Source organism: Micrasema longulum, unplaced genomic scaffold, assembly GCF_059751315.1.
Source record: "Micrasema longulum isolate JH-2025_06_02 unplaced genomic scaffold, ASM5975131v1 h1tg002244l, whole genome shotgun sequence".
NCBI classification, from domain to species: domain Eukaryota; kingdom Metazoa; phylum Arthropoda; class Insecta; order Trichoptera; family Brachycentridae; genus Micrasema; species Micrasema longulum.
This window is the reverse complement of record NW_028279403.1, coordinates 240,741-261,206: the sequence shown is the minus strand read 5'-3', so window position 1 is coordinate 261,206 and position 20,466 is coordinate 240,741. Positions and strand designations below refer to the sequence as shown.

Here is a 20,466-nt window from a genome sequence, read left to right as displayed (position 1 = left end):
TATGCATTTAATTTGTCTCAGCTGGTAGAAGAATGAACTTATCGTTCTACTAATTTGAGCGTCAAGAGAAAGGTCAGAATTAAGTAAAACTCCCAGTTGTTTAACGGTAGGTAAAGCGGTACTCTTTATATTGGGTAGGGCCGTATCCTGGATCAAATTCTGTCGTCTGGCTGAAGCCACCAATAGTTGTTCAGTTTTTAATGGGTTTAATGTTAGTCTGTTTTCAGCCATCCAGTTTCCTATTTTCTCGATGCATCCATCAATTAAATTGACAAGCACACTTCTCTCGCCTGGTTTGCAAAAAAATAAATCTTTTTACCCTGAGCATTCTATAATTATGACACTCAACTCATGCTCAACGTGAATTTAGTCATTCTTTAACCCCCAGTCGGGTGTTGACGTGACATTTAATTCGAAACCAAAAGAAAAGAAAAATGACTCTCGTAAAAGAATGCAAAAACTGGCCGGATAAAATGAAAAAGACTATTCGTTGATAAGTAGGTACCTAGTTACTTGTTTACAATTGAATTCCAAAACTAAAAATTAATTATATTCAAATATTGAATTTAAGTAGGTACCTAGGTACTTGTTTATTTTATTCTATATTTTAAATATAGAATTCTTTTTGCAAATGTCAATCTTCGCTATTTATCAACAGTTGTGCATTTTGTGTCATAATTAGATTTTCAAAAATTTATCAAATGTCAGTTAAAATTATTTAAACATTACTAAAAATCCATAAAAAATAAGTGAATATGTAGAAATTAAGAAGTTGTAAGGAAAATAATCAATTCAGTATACATTAAAAATAATTGATATGTTTAAACCATAGAATTAAGAATAGTCCAGAAACCGCATACGCGCATAAAACAGAAGGCGACTAAACTACTCATAAATGAGTAGGTTAACGTTTTGACCCGATTGATTGACGTAGACGTCGCTCAGTACGCAACTCCCGATTTGAATCCAACTATGCCTTGTTGGGTCGTTTTAAAGTGTACTGTATACAGCTGGGATCTTAAAGAAACACGATGGGATCACATTTCATGTGTAATTAACAAATGCATGTGTAAGTAGCAAATGCATTACTTAAAAATTGAATTATTTTTCCATCTGTCAGTTTGTCAAAAAAACAAAATGGGTATATCGTTATTGTTACCAGGGTAGTAAATTTTTTTACCCTACTTTGCTCATCTAATGAAAGAACTAATGAAAATTGGATCTCGGATTAAACAACTCTGTGGTGGAAATTTGACCGACATTATCTTCAAAACATCAAATATTATTTAACATGTTATAAAAATATCCGTTTTATGTAAAATAAAATTTATTTTATACTACTGCCATCACGCCATTTCCCCGTAGGGGTAGGCAGAGAGAATGGACGGCCACACACGTCTATCCTGACATATATTCCTAGCTTCCTCCACATTCATACATCTTGTCATACATGCCCTTCGGTTCTGTCTGCTTTTGACATGACCAGACTTAAGATTTTGGTTTATCTGATCATGCCACGTCTTCCTTGGTCGTCCTCGTCTCACGTTGCCGTTCATTTTCGCCTTATATACTTGTTTTATCATTCTTTCGTCGTTCATTCGTTCTACGTGACCAAACCATCTCAGAGACCCTTTCTTAATCTTATCAATTATACTTGACTCAGATTTACACTCTGGCCTGATTTCATCATTCGTACCCCCGTCATACATTGATTTCCCACACATTCGTCTAAGAGATCGCATTTCAACCGCGTTCACTCGGCTTTCATCCTTCCTCTGCCAGTTCCATGTTTCACTTCCATATATAAGTGTTGGGACTAAAACTCAGTTGTGCACTGCCAGTTTAGCTTCGATTGACATATTTTTATTAGAAATTACTGTGCTTAGTGCTCCGTTCATTTTGTTGCCCGCATTCACTCTTCTTTCAACATCTTTTTCTACTCTTCTATCTCTTGAAAACATGCTTCCTATGAAGCATTTGTGTATCTATATACACAAATTCTTCTACTTGCTCGAGACATTCGTTGTTTACATTTATTATGCAGTCAGTAACCTCACTATCTCTTTCAAATACCATCACTTTTGACTTACTTTCGTTTATCGCCAATTCGCTCTCCAGGCATACATCATACATTCTAGAGACTATTTGCTGCAAATCACCCCTTCGTTTGCTAACAGAACTGCATCATCAGCATACAACAAGCAGCTTACTGAAAAATTATCAATTTTTGCTCCAATACCCATACATTCTATCTCTTTCATACAGTTGTCCATGTATAGATTAAACAACCATGGTGACATTACACATCCCTGTTTCACGCCTTTTGAGATCGCAAACCAAGATGTAAATCCCCCATTAACTCTTATACACGCTGAACTCTGCTCATAGAGAGACGATACTGCACGTATAAGTTTATTGTTTACTCCATACTTTTCCAACCCGCTCCACAATTTCATTCTATCTACTTTATCATACGCTATTTGTAAATCGACAAATGCGCAGAATAGTTTCTGACTTTTCGCCAAAAACTTCTCCGTTAGCGTTCGCAGCGCAAAAATTTGATCCGTGCATCCACGTCCACTCATAAAGGCTATTTGCACGTCCCACACTTTATCTTTTGTCATATTTCTTACTTTCTCGATTATAATTTTCCCATACAGTTTATCGACAGAACTCAGAAGACTGATCGCCCTATAGTTCCGACATTCCGCACGAGATCTCTTTCCCTTATTTATATATAAAGGCATGACAACTGCCCTCCTCCAATCCAAAGGCGTTGTTTTATATTTTAAGTTTAAAGTTCATTAATTCAATTACTCTTACTAAATGACCCTTTATTTATCTACTCTGTTGTCAGTTAATATTTCCGCGTGCACAATACAATTTTAGAGAAAATTAACAGATTGCTTTTTTTACCTTACATTTGTGTTATGATTATATTTTTTCCCACCGTGCAACATTACGCGGCGACATCACGAATGCGCGCGGCGAAAGTGGGGCATAGTGGGGAGATTTTTGGACACAGTCCGATGTATTCAAATATGATTCTACGCTCCTTCTGGACTATTCTTAATTCTATGTATACGAGTATTTATCTGCTGACATTCCATTTAATAAAATAAAAACTATGAAATTATGAAGAGAATTGGCATAATTTAATACTAACCGATAAATGTATATGGGGGTAATATATATAACGCAAGCGGACCCTGCCCGGTCCTGCCCGAACGTTAGCTTGCCTGCTACTAGCTGGTTGAACAAACATTTTTTTTGTAATTAATTACACACGTTATTTATTTTGGTAAAATAAAATTTGTTTTATATTTTAAGTTTAAAGTTCATTAATTCAATTACTCTTATTAAATGACCCTTTACTAATAATATTTGTAAATTTATTAAATTTATAAATTCCAGAAGTGGACTATTCTTAATTATATGATATAGATAATAGGCTGCCTCCGCGGTGTAGTTGTTAAGACGCTTGACTTACGAACGGAAGGTGGGTTCGATTCCCGGTGAGAATTTAAAAATTCAAAATGTGATTTTTCTCATGCCTGATTATTCTGCGCTACAATTCACCACTGTAATTGAGCCTCCCGACCTTTTGTGGTATAACATAACAGACAGGCAGAAGAAGTAGCTGAGAAAACAGAAAAAAGAGAGTATTTAATTTATTAATTTACAAGTGGATTGCCTATTTTGGGGACGAATAAATAGTAGAAAAAAATATTTGGAAAAAATTGAATTTTTTGAAAATCGGTAGAATTTTGGTTGAATTCGGTAGATCGGTAGATTTTACCATAAATCCGATTATTCGGTTTTTTGAGAAAAAACACATTTAATTTTTGTGTTCTTACCAGGAATTGACCCGGAACCTTCCACGCGTGAGTCAAGAGTCTCGACCACTACACCACGTAGGCCGCCGGGTTATTTAATATATTATAACTGTGTGGTTTTGGTAGCGTTATTCTGAGTGACAGATTATTATTTTTTCATTTATTTAAAAAATAAATGTTTGTGTTCTTATGATTTAACCGAACTATTTATTTATTGTAAAATGAGAACCAAGTTGTGGTATAGCGGGGTGTGAAGCTTGGACCTCCGCTCCGACACTAGCCACGGGACCACAACCCGGTTCATTATTATATTTATATTGGCCCTAACAGCAAATAAGAAATTGTTAGGCACCAGTGGGTGAAATTTCGCAGTGCCCGAGATTCTAGGCGAATTTCCTAGCATGTAACAGTCGGCGATTGCCGATTGTTGCCTGCTAGTAATTTTATAATTGGTCCATAAGTAAGGCCCTACATGTATTTTATAAATATTATTATTATGGATAACATATACAGTGTTCTTTAAACCCTGTCACACCCGAAACCAGGATGATCAGTATGGGCAAGAAGACATATTAGCATGTTTTAAAAAATATTTAGAACAAATATAAAAAAAAAGAATATATTAAAAAAACAAATGGTTTCTTACTTCTGCAGGGGAGAAGTGAGGAGAGCGCGGCGCAGTATCAGACTCTCCCCTCCCCTTCCTCGTTTCACCCCTGCAGAAGTAAGCAACCATTTGCTTTTTTTATATTTTATTTTTGTAAATTTTATTCGTTTTAAAAAATTATTTTAATGTGCCAATATGTCTTCTTGCTCATACTGATCATCGTGGTTTCGGATGTGACAGGGGTTTAAAAAACACCCTGTATAGCGCCATTTTCGTAATGTAATACTTCAAGGGCGCTTTACAAAGTTATTTATAAAAAATCTTTTTTTTTTTATTATTTTGTAATTTATTCAGCGCATCCGAGATTTTAATTTGCCAAGGCTTTTGGAAAAAGTACTAAGGCTGATTTTATGCGGCCCGATGCGATGGGCCGAATTAAATAATAATCAGGCCCGAGGCCGATTACATAGCCGACGGTTGGCTGCTAGCTAACCAAAAATACATAAGAATTGAGAATAATGTTCTGAATTTGAACATCAGGGAACTAAAGTACGCGTGCCTATTCTTATAGTAGGGCCAATTTAATAGGTCACATTTGACATTTGTCGGTTTTAGCTTCATAGTGAGGTGACCTGCTTAAAAACATCGATTAAAGTTAATGAATCGATTCGGACTTCAAACATAATATATGTGAATTGAATTCAGTTACTATGAAAAAGTACTTATAGGTAATTTTATTTTTAAAATCATAAGTCAAATCCCTGTCCCATTATTACTTTCTATCGTAAATTTAAGGAAAAAAATAAGGTAAGTACATAATTTAACAAAATTATCAACATTCGATTTTTATGGGTAACATCCCTAGTGTTTAAATAGAAAAAGGGTTCACTGATGCAACATTGTAACGACGTTTAGAACAGAAAAAGTTTATTATGTTTACAATGGTTTATTAGTGAAAGTAAATTGTAAAATTACCTTCTTTTGTCGTTATTACAATAAATATGGAATCGCAATTGAAAAAAGTTAAGCAATTGTGCAGTTCTAAATTTGAAAAAATAAATAATATTTTATTACCGCCCTTACAAGGTTATGAATTTTGATGAAATGTCAAAAGTGACCTATTAAATTGGCCCTACTATAATTCTATGTACGTATGTCATCATTGTGACATCCAAAAACATCGCAAATTTTATCTACAATCTGGAATTTGCTTTTTTTTCGACTATAAATAGCCAAACAAAACAACACCAAGTCATTCATTTTAATGAAAATTAGAGCCCCCAGAAATCAGTCCGCGCGTTCTGCGCGTATTTCCAAAACAAACTTGGCAGAACGAATAATGCAAAGGGAAGGGAAAATGCCGGTGGCGCCGTTTGAAGTTTCAAGGGAGCGGCCATTGTTTGTGTTTAGTCGGTCACGTAGAACTCTTCCCAGTCGGCTCTATGTAAGTTTAGAATTTAGTGACATTTTATCATACCTACCTGGACATTATTATTTATTATTTTTCAATAAGTAAAGAAAGGGATAGTGTTCACTGTTTATTCATCCTGTTGTGCATAGTATTTTTTCTTGTTAGAGTCAATGATATCAATGGCAGTAAAATGTTTTTACATAAATAATAAAAACTTTCGGACGAAAATATAAAAAAACATTTAATCATTTGGGGCCGTGAATTATCTGACGCGTGTATTTTAAGATTCTGATATTATATTTTCAAATGAACTTTTCGAAAACACTAAGTAAAATAATAGTAAAAAACACATAATAACTTTAGTTCTATTAGGTTGTAATGCTTGTATTTTTTTTTTGCTATCTTAAGACTCCTACCTATCCTTTATGAATGAACTTATTAAAAAAAAATATTTTTTAGTCGCATCAATTCGCATAGTAGTTATTGTTATCAATTTAAAAAATAATGTAGCCCATTATACATTTTGTGTATAATATTTAAATTAATGCAGTGTTTTTATTGCAATTATTGGTACATTTTCAATCAATCGGGTCGAAATAAGGATTTTTTTTTTATTTAGCTTAAGTAAAAACATATAAAACCAAATTAAAAAATCCAACCTAAAAATATCTGATCTCGGATTTTTGGTTTTACTGGAAACTCCATTTATATGGCGCATAGAACTTTCATTCATAGGGATTTCTATTTAGTTTATTAAACACTATCTTAAAAATAAACTTGTGTATCCATATTGTCAATATATAATCTTTTTAGATCTGCAACGCAAATCAAAAAATAATTGACGAGCCAATAACATACGTATTTTTGAAAATTGATCATATTATTTTGGTATTCGTGATGTGATAGTTTGTGCATTTTTAATCCAAATAATAACGTATCAGAAGAACGAAATACAATAAACGAGAAAATTTTATAATTAAATAAAAGTTATTAACATGTCGGCCCCGTGGTGTAATGGTCAGCGCGTTTGCCTATTATGCAAGAGGTCTCGAATTTTTGTTCCCGACATGGTTGATATTAAATATATATTTAAAAAGGTGTTTTCACACTATAGTCCTTAAAATGTAAGATGATTAGAATGACAGCTGTCAAACTCAAATCAATAGTGATGGGAAATTACTGATCACTGATCATGTACCGATCAAATCGATTTTATTAGTTTTTTCATGCAAACATGAAACTCTGTTTCCGAAAATTGATTAAAAAAACGCAAAAACAAGCCTTTTATAGTGTGTTGAATGCAATTATTCACCAAAAATAAGACATTTATACTTTTTTCGTGAACATTATAAAACAATTTTTTTTTTATTCGATCAATTTACATTGATAAATTTGTCCATCTCTAACGTTTTTGCAAAATGATGTAACCTTGTAAGAACGTCGTTAACAATTAGGCTTATTTTAGTTTTTTTAAAGTTTAAAAGCTGATTTTATATATGTTGATTTACATGTCCAGAATTGTATAAAAAAATAAATTAACTTACCAAATACGAATGATTTTTCGTGTGTCAATATAAATCATTCCTTAGACGTTGCTACAAAGTTATGTCGTCAGTTTTTCTGACAACTGTCATTTTAATCATCTTACATTTTAAGCACTATAGAATATTTCATAGTTCCTGGACTGGTTTCTGAAGCGTAAGACTGATCACCTTACCTTCATGTAACACAACATTGGTCGAGATATGCTGCGATTGGTGTACCAATCCAATGCCCGATGCACCATTAGGTGCGAAAAGGGAATGATGATGATGATGATGTTATTAACATTTATTTTTAGTTTTCGGAATAGGTTATTCCCACAATCGATTATATATTATTCGATTTTATTAATAGTATTTTCGCAACTCAAGTTTTTCGCGATATTTGAATTTTTTTAAATAGCTGCCAGTGCGTGCGTGTGAAACGTAAAAATTGAAGAATATTCATTCTTAAAAAGTTTTAATTTTTATCAAGAATACCCATTAGTATTTAAATTACCTACAAATGTTTCGTGATGATATAATTTCCTCAATTTATATATTTTTATTTAAGTAATATGAGTTTTTATGTTTAATTTTTGTTTAAAACTGTTCTTTGTCAGAGAACCAACATTAAAAATCGTGTAAAATGAATTTTTTACTGTGATCACTTAAACCAACTGATGACAAGTCATATGCCCTGTAAATGGCACAGCTTGCCCACCACATACTGCACACTGCACCTGAGGACTAAAGTCTCCTTGGCCGTGCCCACTTACACGGAAAAGTTGCTTGTTGCAGAACGAGAAAAGTTGCCCGAAGGAGCTCTCTGTAATTGGGTAGCCTTAGCATCTTTGTGCTGAAAGAAGGTTATCCAGAAGTACATAATGTGCACTTCATTAGATTGAGAAAAGAGGGAAGTGAATTCTTCACTGACTGGGATTAAATTGATTGGACACGATCAATTCGCCGAAATGATTACAAAACTTTTTAAAAGCCTGAAATTCTTTTTGGAAGCCACCAGATCTGTATATCTGACAGGACCTATAACAGAGTCACGGATAGTACCGAGAAGCTCCATTCGGTAATCATAGAGAGGGGGAAAGGGACAAGGCTACAGAATGTGTTTAGAAGACTGATTAGGATATCCGCAGCAGGACGAAGAGGAAACAATATTGAAAACAAATAATTTGTTATTAAATTTACCATGGCCTGATAAAAACTGCGTAGTCCAGTGATCAGGGAAAACCCTGTAAATGGTACAACTAAATTTCCACAAAATGCTTCTCTATCTCTGTTACAATTTAAATATCTTGTCGATTACATTCAGATTAAACAAAGGAAACACTCTCTTCTCCACATCTGCTCCTAAGTGGAGCATGTGGACATCACCAAGCGCCTCCAGGAAACCCTATCGCCAGCCAGTACTCTGGCCTCCCCCACGTCCCTTAGTTCCACCGAATAAAGCCGCAAGTTTGTCATTGAAAAACACACGCTCCATTTCTTGGAGTTCTTTAGGATAGCTCCTTCCGCTTTTCAGTGTGGGATTTAATTGAAATATTGCTGTGTAGAATCATCTCTAAAACCAATATTTCACGTCCACCCTGCCGTGTATTACAGGAAGGTAAAGTGATCATTCTTACGCTTCAGGTGCCAATCCCAGGGTAGGTGAAATATTGTGCTGTAAAACCACCTTATAAACAAATATTTCACCTTGACCCTGTTAGGAATCAGATCCAGGACCTCACATGGTAGGCGAATGCGTCAATCACTACACTACAAGGCGGATTCTTCTCTATTGGATTAAATTATTTTTACCTGAGAGTAGCCATCGAGTTGAAAACACTTTTCAAAGGGTTCTGGGTCTATTTCAAACTCAGAATTGTATTCTTCATCTGCCCAGACACAGAATAAACTTTGTATTCTTTATTTATGTTTAAAGCATTAACTTTGTGGTTAAAAGTTTTAACTTATGTTAGCAAATATTATAAAAAATATACATATATATATATAAAAAAGATAGGATTACCAATGAGGAGAAAAACAGAATCTCAAAACTCATTGAAAAAGGGATTTAAGCTGTACAATGAGTTACCTGAAGAAATAAAGAAAAAAGATCGAAATATTTAAAATTAATTTGAAAAAATATGTTATTGAGAAATTTTGATAAAAAAATAGTAATGTTATTAAAAGATTAGTTCTTAATATGTTATGAACTATCCTAATAAAGCATAAATAAGTATTAGTTTATACTGTTTGTTTATAATATTTGTATAAACCACTTTAATTTTTAGTTTTACAACGACCGGTTTCTAGGTTACTTTGTCGTCATCAGGACTTATATTTATTATAATAAGAGGAATTTTTTTTTCTGTTTTAAAAGAAAATAAATGTTTAAAATTTGATTGTTAAATAAATTTCGCACAAAAATATTTCATATACTTAAGTAGTATAATAAAAAGAAAAAAAATAGGTGTATTTAAAAAAAAAAAGAATACAAAATATGCATATGACATAATAGGGAAATATCACTTTTTTAAAAACATTTTTAATGCAATAAAGGTCTGTGAAATACTGTCCAGTAAAATAAAAAAAATTGCTAATTAGTAGCATAAAAAATATTTTTTAAATTTGTAATTTCCGCAAAAATGGTCATTCCACTGGCCACGCCCCTAAATACGTCACGATTCATGTTTCTTTGTTCCTACTCATTCAAATTTGTTTAGAACATTATCACGAATCTTGACGTCACAACTGCCAAGGCCAAACATGTTGCGTTTTTCTAGCAACGTTTTTTTATTAAATTTCTTTTTTACATTTATGTATGCAAACATTTCTCCACAATATCCATATTGATTTTGAAAGTACAATGAATTTTTTAAAATCCATTTCAAATATTGTTATCTGTATTTGTAATATGTGAGTTTACATACGCATTCTGGGACAGTTACAATTAATTAGATTAAGACTAGATTGGTAACTTTCCATGCGCTCCGTAGCTGCAGGATATGTTGTAATCTAGATTATGTCTTGTATCTATATCTATATAAAAGTTTTTAAAGTTTATTTGTTTTATTAACATTGTAATATTTTAAAAAATGTAAATGGGGGCTAGATTTTAACCGACCATGCGCCCTGCAGCTGCGAGACATGTTTTTATCTAGTTCCTACATATTATTAAAATTAAAAATGATCCATTGGAAACGGGGAACTAAAATCCCAATCTGTAAAGTGGCCACTTAAACTAGCCAATGACAGGTCATAAGCCCTGTAAATGCCTAGACTTCTATATTCCTTTCCCAAAAGTGTTTTCCCTCTCTGTTGCAACAAATTTGGATCTAAAATCCTAACCGCTTTTGCGCTCTATAGCTACTGGACATGTTGGGATGTTTATGATGAGGAAGTCCTGATGTCGAGGGAGTGACCTCGAAACCGGTCGACGTATAACTAAAAATTACAGTAGTTTATACAAATTTATAAAGAAATAGTGTAAAATGTCCAACAAAGTAAAAAATGTTTTTGATATTAGAAAAAATAGAATAAACTACATGCGTCACAAGATTTATTGTTTTTAATTTGTACTTTTTATTATTCTTTCAGTAACAGCAGACGTGGAATGTAGACAGTCATTTTACACTGCCAAAAATTTCCTGAATCATTTGGACACCCATGATGGGCATTGCGTGCGCAAGAAGGTGTTTCGCTGCCAACATTGCAATTTTAAACTGCTCACCAAATCCACCCTCATGGTTCACATGCGCACAGTTCACTCTTTCCGCTTGTTGACTTGTTCCTTCTGTGCTAAATCGTTTGACTCCCAAACCAGCGCCCTCGGCCATTTGTCCATCAAACATCCCTCAAGAAGACCGTTCGTATATCTGAGAGTAGCTGCTTCAAAACAGGTGTGTAAATATATTTTATATTATTCAACTTTTCTTCGTGGTGAGGGTCAGTGCTATGCAAGCTCCCGACGTCACTGCGACCTGTGAAGATCTATTATGACGGAAATATGCAACTTGTGCTTTCATTAGAATTGTTGATTTGGGAGAGAAGTGCAATATCTCACAACTTATAAAATGTTAGTTATACCTGTGCCAGAAACCCGATGATTTACAGTAACAAAAAACTGTAATTTTCGTCAACAAGTCTGATCATTCTGGGTAGAGCTGCCTGTAAATCAATATAATTATTATTTCGATCAGAGTGTTGTCGCATTATTACACAAATAAATCAAAAGGTAAATTTTTTGTACGATTTCTTTCAGTATCTACATGTATTTGCTTTAACCCGCTTATTCAGGACCCATTGCTATCTTCATAATTTAACCCCGTTATGCTAGAGATATAGGAATGCTAAGTCCTTACAACTTTCTTGCAATATGTGTTGATACTTTTTACTACTGCCCACGCACGTGCTCACTATCTGAACCGATCTCCCAGGCTCATTATTAGACTAAATTCCTTGCAAATTTAAATGAGTTGAATTTAAATTAAAATGTAATATTTACACTTTTAATCAGTTATAGACCTATTTGTATATTATTAACAGTGTAATAAAAAAAAATACATTGCAAAATAAAGGAAATATTCTTAATAATATAAACAATACCTAATATTATGCTACGAGTATACGTCATTAACATTTTCAAAAAGACTCTTGCCATATGAAATTTTTGCCGTATGAACATTTGTCAGCCTCATGGTGTAATGGTCAGCGCGTTAGCCTGCCACGCAAGAGGTCTCGGGTTCGATTCCCGACATAGTTGATATGAAATATTTATTTAAAAGGGTGTTTTCACACAAGAATATTTCGTAGACCCTGGACTGGTACCTGAAGCGTAAGACTGATCATCTCACCTTCATGTAACAAAAATGATCAAGATACGCTGGGATTGGTGTGCCAATGCAGTGCCCTATGCACCATTGGGCGAGGAAAGGTAACGATGATGATGAACATTATGATCCATAGGCTGCTTGAATGGAGTACCTATAGTTTGGAGGAAGAAACAACTGTAATTTGTCTGTCATCAATTGTCAAATTGATACAATTTGGATGCCAGGAGCATTATCGAGTAGCTATAATGATTTTGGAGGTAGCTTTAGGTCTTTCATTAACTCACCCTTCACCTGATGCTATGGTTTGGATTACTGGAGGTTCAGTTTATAGTGGGTTCGGATTACAGAGACTAGACTCCCAAAATTGCAATACTTGTCTAAATCATTAAAATGCTAATTTTTCTTCAACCCTTTCCCCATATTTAAAATTGACATATTTTATTTACCAGTTTAAACACATTTTGTTAGTGACCTTGAATAAATAGATTATACTTGATGAATACTTAAGCTACAAACCTTTTTGATAATAAATTACTCGCATATGCTGTGAGCACCGAGTAGTAGTGCTGTCATAGGTGTAATGAGTTAATAAAAAAAGAAACGATCATTGTATGATATTCTTATCATAATGTATGTTTTGGCTTTATTTTAATCCCCTAATATAAATAAACTAATGAACGAACTTATCAACTAACCATTAGTAGTTTGGTAATTGCCCTGATAGATGTAATAATATTTTTTTGTGTAGTATTACACAATAAGACCATCCTATTTTTTATTAAATTGTACAATGTGTATTTTGTTTCAGAATATCAGGGGGTCATGTGAGGATAAAGTGATTCTTCTAAATTTGGATAGATCTGAAAATCTAAAACCTTACGAGTTTGGCAAAATTTCCTCAATTGAAAAGTCTTCAGATACTGTAGATCCCGAATCGTCATATGATACTTCATCTCCAGTGGATCAATCCCAAAATGCTTCTTTAGATTATACACAAGTGTCAGATAATCTTACATCTCCTTTTGTTATGCCTCCTACTGCAGTAATAACGCCTACAGTGCAAGATCTTGAACAATCTTTGAATTCTGTGAAAGAAACCAGTTACCAGTCATCACTACCATCGAATGGTTCTTTAACAAATTCTTTGCTAAAATCATCACCGGCGGCTTCAGCAATTACATCTCCTCGTGTAAATTCTCCGAAATTAACGCCTAGCGGAACTACATCAGCAGAATCACCATTGAACTCAATACCTGCCAAGACGGTTCCTTCTCGAATTTCGTCTCCTGCAGTACCTTCTCGCTCACTTCTCTCTTCCAAAACAATGCCAATATCACCACCACGTGAAGCTACCACAATATCACCATCTTGTGAAACTACCTCGACATCACAAACTCTCAAAGAAACTCAACCGATAACTACTTCTGCTTTACTTTCAAGTGTTGAGTCTCCAATTGTATTTCCCCCTGAAAATGTCTCGATAGTCGCTATTGGTGCAAAATCAACTTCCACATCCAAAGTCGAAAAAAATATAACACCAATATTGAAGCAGGCTTTATGCAGTTCAGAAGACAATTTTCAACAAAATACTCATGTACATGATAAAACAACAGCTAACTATAAAGACATAGAGGAAAATGTCATAAATTTAGATAGTGATGATGATATTCCTCTTGCTGTGACTAAAAATACTATTGCACATGCCAACAAAGAGATAAAATCTCCAGAAGAAGTAAATATTTGCGATGACGTAACAGATATAGAAACTGTCAATATAGAATCAGATAATGAATCTTCTTCAAGCTCAAACGTTCCACTCAAAGATTCTAGAAGTTTCACCTCTATGTCTGAGAATGATTTGAAAAAACTTTTTAGTCAGGGTCTTTCTGGAAAAGAATTATTTAGGTGTGGTAATTCCACATGCACTTATGCTTCTTCTGCCTCTTCAGAATTCAAAGATCATCTAGCCATATGTGAAAATGGAAAAGAGCATAGGCTGTCTTGTTTCCATTGTAATAAAAAGTTCAAACTCAACACAACGCTTTTGGAGCATATACGAGTGCATGGGATCCACCGTTACCAGTGCAATATTTGTTATCAATGCACACAAAGTGTTCAGTCGGTTATCATGCATATGCGGAAACAGCACAAATCTCCCACTGCGCAAATTGTTCCCGTTAATCCATTCAAGAATAATGAAGATACAGATTTCTTTATCGTAAAGCTTATTGATAATCAGAAAAATAAAAAAAAGAAACCTGGTCCTAAACCTAAAATTTTTGTTCCTCCCGTTGTCCACGAGGAAACAAGATCTCCCCAAAAGAGTTCCTTTGGGCCAAATGACATCCATAGTTTGCCATTAAACCCTATATTAACTAATGAAATAAACTGCGAGGTGTGTGGTTTCGGTACCAAAGTAAGATCTAATATGCTGAGACATCTTCAAATGCACTCGAACGAAATAGCTGTTCCGTCTGTTGCCCCCATCAATCCTGTACCTCACCTCGAGACGAATGAGATGTACTTTGATAAAATGACAAATCTAGCACTGAGCTCCAACATTGATAGACCTTTGGCCCCTAGAAATGTGGATAAAAAAGATAAATCCGAATTGATTGCTTCGAAAAATGTTCCAAAGTTTGTACCTGAAAAAGAGCGGTTTGTGTGTGGATCTAAAAGCTGCTTGTATATTTCTGTAGATGAAATGATGCTCCGGCATCATTGGGAAGCTTTGCACCGTGAGGAAACTTTATACCATTGTACCCATTGTGCGGAACAGGTTACAGAAGGTAATCGTGCCCTGTCTACAGCACACATTGCGGCTCACCTGCGTCTGCACGAGGAGAGCTTGTTTGGCTGTGAGGTTTGCTCTTTCATGCATCCGCAAGCGCGTATTGTGGAGCGCCATTCACTGGATGCCCATGGGCGTTCTACTTCACGCAACCTTCGCGCTCATACCATATCTGAAATGGAAATACGTTCCTGGCGTTGTGGCCTATGTCCTGAACGCACCACTTTTAAAGCCCAGGTTGTTGAACACTGCAAGAACCGACACGGATACCGTAATCAGTTTAAGTGCGCACTATGCACATTTTGCTGTTCTCAACCTTCTTTTGGAAGACATTTTGCCAACAAACATCCCGGCCAACTTCTTGATATTACATGCCTCTACTATAGAGAAGATAATAAAGATGAACAGCAAGTGGATAATTCTCCTATTTGGTGGAGACAAAGAAAGCGAGCTTCCATGTTCAGTGAGGACAACACAGCTGGTCAATCCAACATATCTGATACTCCATTGTCTAAGAAAAGAAAATGTTCCATTGAGAGTAAGGAAAATACAGTGATCGATGACGACCAAGGATCTGTGACCATAAAACAAGAGTTTACTTCTACCGGTTCAGAGTCATTGAAAGAAAATATTGTTCATCCTGAGGATACCAATATGACACCTGTTACACAAACAGTTTTGATTGCTCCCACTCTCATAAATGCCACGGATACAACCTACGATAAAAGAGTAAAGCAGATTCTACCCAAATTTGGGGAACCCTCTGAAGACCGGTATTTGTGTCCCTTCTGTGTAATGTTCCAAACCGTGAATCCTCTCGAAATGGTTGATCATATTTATGAAGAAATTAATTACAGAAAGTAAGTATTTTTCCTTATCTGTTCCAATATTTTTCTGTCTGAATTTAGAACATCACAATATTATCGATTGTCAATTTTTGTTTTAGGTTTGCGTGTACTGTTTGCACCTACAAATCATTTAATGAGTCTAGAATATTGGAGCACAGTAAAGAAACTCACGGAATAAGCCAAGTTGTAGTTCTCCACGGAGATCCTAAAATAGAGGAATGGACTAGTGATTGTATCAACTCACAGACTGTAAATATCACCCAATTTATTAAGAATCGTAACTCTCCCAACATCCCAGCTCCTAGTAAACCTATCGATATTTTGGAGAAAGGTAATCTTATTCCATCTCAAGAAGGCCATTTTAACAGTTCTGATGATGAAAATATGTTGGTTATTGTCGATGTAGATAAACGTAATCCCAAGGAATATTCAAATAGCCAAAGCGATTTATCTTTACCATTAGCACCACAGAGACTACCGAGATCATCATCACCGATTCAGAGACTATCCACACTACCGCCTGCACAAAGGATATCAATATCACCAAACCACGATTCTTCGTCTACCCAAAATACTACTCGGAATACACCAAAATATTCAGCCATAAAATCTAAATGTCCGCACTGCGAATTCGAATCAGTCAATGGAATTAAAGTGCACATAATGCGTCATTGGAAGGTTAAACCCTTAACATGTGGCTACTGCGATTTCCAAGCTATTAGGAAAATAGAACTTCGCCCACACATAAATAGAATCCACCCCGGAAAACCGTACAAGACAATAATGAATGCACTTCCAGAAGTACAAGAAATTATTGAATTAAGAAGGCCTTTTTCTAAAACACAACCCTCCAATGATGCTAGACCCAATATAATTCCTGTTGCTTCTGCTAAGTCACACATGTGCTTAAAATGTGAACAATCTCTGAATATTGATGACATTCCTAAACACGTAGAACAGTACCATAAGGATGATCCCGATGCCAAAATTTTGATTAAACAAACCATTGTGTACAAATGCTCCATCTGCATGCACCTTAGTCCCGATCTCTTTTCAATCACAAATCACTCCTCCCACAAACATCCGGGTGAAGAACTCAACTATGTAATGCATAAGCTAGGAAATCCAAAATCCAAGAAAGTTTTTTGCTCCAAAGAAAGGACATTCTATGCGTATAGTTGCAAGTATTGTGGTCGTCTGTTGGAATCCTATTCTGAATTACTTATTCATCACAATACCAATCATTCCTTCTGCCAGTTATACATTAAGCCCTTAGTGAAGCAATCGATTGTTTCTGAAATTAAGTCTGCATTAATAAAGGGTCAACTGGTTTGTTTCATTAAGGGGTGTAGTTTCATCGCACGCAACCCTACCCAGTTAAAGTTTCATTTACGATCCCATTACATTGTATATACGTGTACAAATTGTCTAACTCATCACAGTAAATATAGTGCGTTCCTTGCGGATCACTCGCTACATGTTGATGTTCCTTCCCCTCAGTTGAAACACAGCTTCACCAATGATTTGATATTGCAAGACAGACTATTAGATCTACTCAATCTATACCAGTGTTTTGTTTGTCCCGAGAAAGAATCGCTTATCAATTTTATCAACAATGACGAAGATGATGTTGAAGAAATAATTAGCAGCCAGAATTCTGATTCGGATTGCATTATTGTGGATGAAGTTAAGAATCTTACGCCCCGAGGTTCCCAAGTCGCCAAAAAATCTACTACGTATGTTGGAAATCACTCAAACAAATTAAGTTCTTCATTTTGCTCTACGAAACGAGAATTCTCGTATTATGGATGCAAGCCCGAACCAATAGACTCCAAAAAAATCAAGGTCGAAATGACTTTCCTTGGATCTTTAAGATCCTTTACCCTCGAGAAACTGTGCACCATAGAAAATCTCAACCCTAAAGTGGTTGTAAAGGATTTATACAAAAACCCCAACTGACCTCCGCAACAGTTTGAGCCATTGAAAACTAACTCACATTTGTTTCAATGGGATCAGACTAACTCTGATGAGACGGTTAGTTCTACTTCTTGTGTTTATATGCGATCATTTCCTGACAATATCAATCGAGTGTTTACAGACTCCTTAGATTCTGACTCCCAAGAGAGTGTGCTGTGCGTGTTGGATCCATTGGAAATAAACGCATAAAAAATCTCAGGTGAAGAATAGACATTGTATACCTTAAGAATTTATTTGAACTATTCAACTGACTAGGTGTACCATTGTATTATATTTAAGTTATACATAGGTTTAAGAGCAGCGAGTTTTCATTTTATTAATATCACAGTATGCTGGTGAAATAGTATATTAATGCAAATTGGGATTTATTTAGTTAAGTTTGCCAATTGTTAAACCACATTGTTGGTAGACTGAGTAACATAATACGTACGTATTCTACTATGGTTAAATTTTATTTGTTATGATATAACATAGGAGTGTCCTTTGTGCATTCTATTATTGAGTATAATTTAAAGCATTTTGTTATAGAAAAATAGACGTTGTACAAAGATTTCCAGTTTTCTTTAGTCTGTAAATTTCCTTCAAAACATACTACGAGTAGATTAATAATTATAACAATTTCCACTGATCATTACAACTTATTTTCTCAACAACAAAGATAATCATACCCGCATCATTATTGTCTACGGAGTAACATATTGAATGGGCATTCGTACATATTAATACCAAAAAACTAAACTTATATCTTGTTTTTGCTTAATTATTTCATAATTTAATTAAATTACTTTTTCAATCGAATTAATTTGGCTTAATATCATTTTAAGATGATTTTAAAATTAATTTTATATGCTTCTTCTAAGTGAGTTTTTCCTAGTTTCAAAGACCGAATTGCATACAAAACTAAACTTTATGGCGTCTCTGTTATGTTGTAAATATCTTCGCATTTTATTATCATTCGGTAGCCACGGGAGGTATTTACAATGTTGACTTTATCAATTATTTGCCTACAACTTAAGATTTGATATTTTAAAATAACTTAATATTCAGTGTAATATGTTTATAACATTAATAGCCGAAGCGAGACTGCAATTATTTGGTAGAACAGACAAAAGTAAAAAGAGAAGCATTTAGTTTTTGTTGCCATATTTGGGTTTATATTAGAATATCAAGTAATCACTTTTGCCCTTGGTTTTTTCTCTGCCGGATCATCTGTATGTATTTTCCTTTCTGAAAAGCCGAGGGCGACTGTATTACGATCGTTTAGTTAAGGGCTTAATGAGTGTCATTCTATGGAAACTTACTGTAATTGCATTCCAAATAACAATTTAAAGCTTTAGTTAGTAAGTTTATTATAATTTGTTATTTCAATTAAATTTAAAAATTGAGAAGGCTGGGGTTTAATAGTTTTTGAAATAAATGAAAATAATATATTAATGGATGAGACGCTTGCTTCACGCACGGAGGGTTCCGGGCGATTCCTGGTGAGATCTCAAAAATCTAATTTGATTTTACTTGATGCAGTGTGTTCAGTGCAGTGATACAAACAAATATAGAATTTCAACAATATGTCTCTATTACTTGGAATACACTTATTTAATATTAACAATTGTTTGTTTAGGTAGTCCTTGATTTTGACCTTTGTAAACCCTCACAATTATTGTAACATATTATCTGTTAAAAGTATCACCCCAGCCTTTCTTCTAGTTTTAAATCTGTAATATTGTGTTTTTTTTTTGTTGAACTACGATTCTCCTGAAATGATTATACCTCTGATAATTTATTGTGATATTAAATGATAGTTAAAATGGTTTGTTTTTTACTTCATAAAAAAAGCATAGACAAAATAATATAGTAAATAACAATATAAAATAAAAAGGCGCATTATAAAATTACTATCATCCTTAGATGGGTCCACTCTGGTCAAGCAATAATGATTGCATGAGTTTATTAATATAATTGACATAAATGGCATGCATGTAAACATTTAAATAATGACATATTTTTAAACCCTAAAGCACTGTGTTTGATTGGGGAAAAAAACAATTAAAAGTGCAAGCAAAATATTGATCAGCATTTATAAAAGTAAGTATAATAAATACAATGTAAACATTGTGATAATTTTAAATACTGAAGGGAATGCAAAATTATAAAAGTAAGTTAAACAAAACAAGAAATTGAAATCGAGACATAATATAAGAGGAATAAAGCAAGTATCCCAAAATAAGTAGGTACCTACTTGTACAGTATAAAAAATGAGAAGGTATAGATGAATCATAGATAATGATTTTACGATATCACAAAAACATACTGTCCATATAGGTTCGATACTATTTATGTGGTCAAACAATAAAAAATTACAATATTCGAGTTTGTCCAAATGTTCATAGACAAAAGACTGGATTTCACCCCCTCGGGAGTCATTAAGATTAACAAATTACAATAGGGATGGAGAATACCTTAAATAAGGGAATATGGAAGTCTAGGCATTTACAGGGCTTATGACCTGTCATTGGCTGGTTTAAGTGGCCACATTACACACCGTGTAACATTCACAATTTTGCCTATATTTAAACCAAGCGAGAGAAGTGTGCTTGTCAATTTTATTGATGGATGCATCGAGAAAATAGGAAACTGGATGGCA

The 20,466-nt window shown here is 34.2% G+C and overlaps 1 protein-coding gene across 1 annotated transcript in view; it reads left to right on the top strand.

Annotated features, from left to right (window-relative positions):
* The window catches only part of LOC148272670 (uncharacterized), a 28,261-nt gene extending 8,631 nt beyond the window's left edge, over positions 1 to 19,630 (top strand). The window contains exons 2-4 of the mRNA XM_088239744.1: positions 10,975 to 11,276; positions 13,018 to 15,860; positions 15,947 to 19,630. Coding sequence (XP_088095870.1) covers positions 10,975 to 11,276; positions 13,018 to 15,860; positions 15,947 to 17,807 — 5,006 coding nt within the window. The 3' untranslated portion in view covers positions 17,808 to 19,630. The remainder of the gene's footprint in view (positions 1 to 10,974; positions 11,277 to 13,017; positions 15,861 to 15,946) is intronic.
* Positions 19,631 to 20,466: the final 836 nt, after the last annotated feature.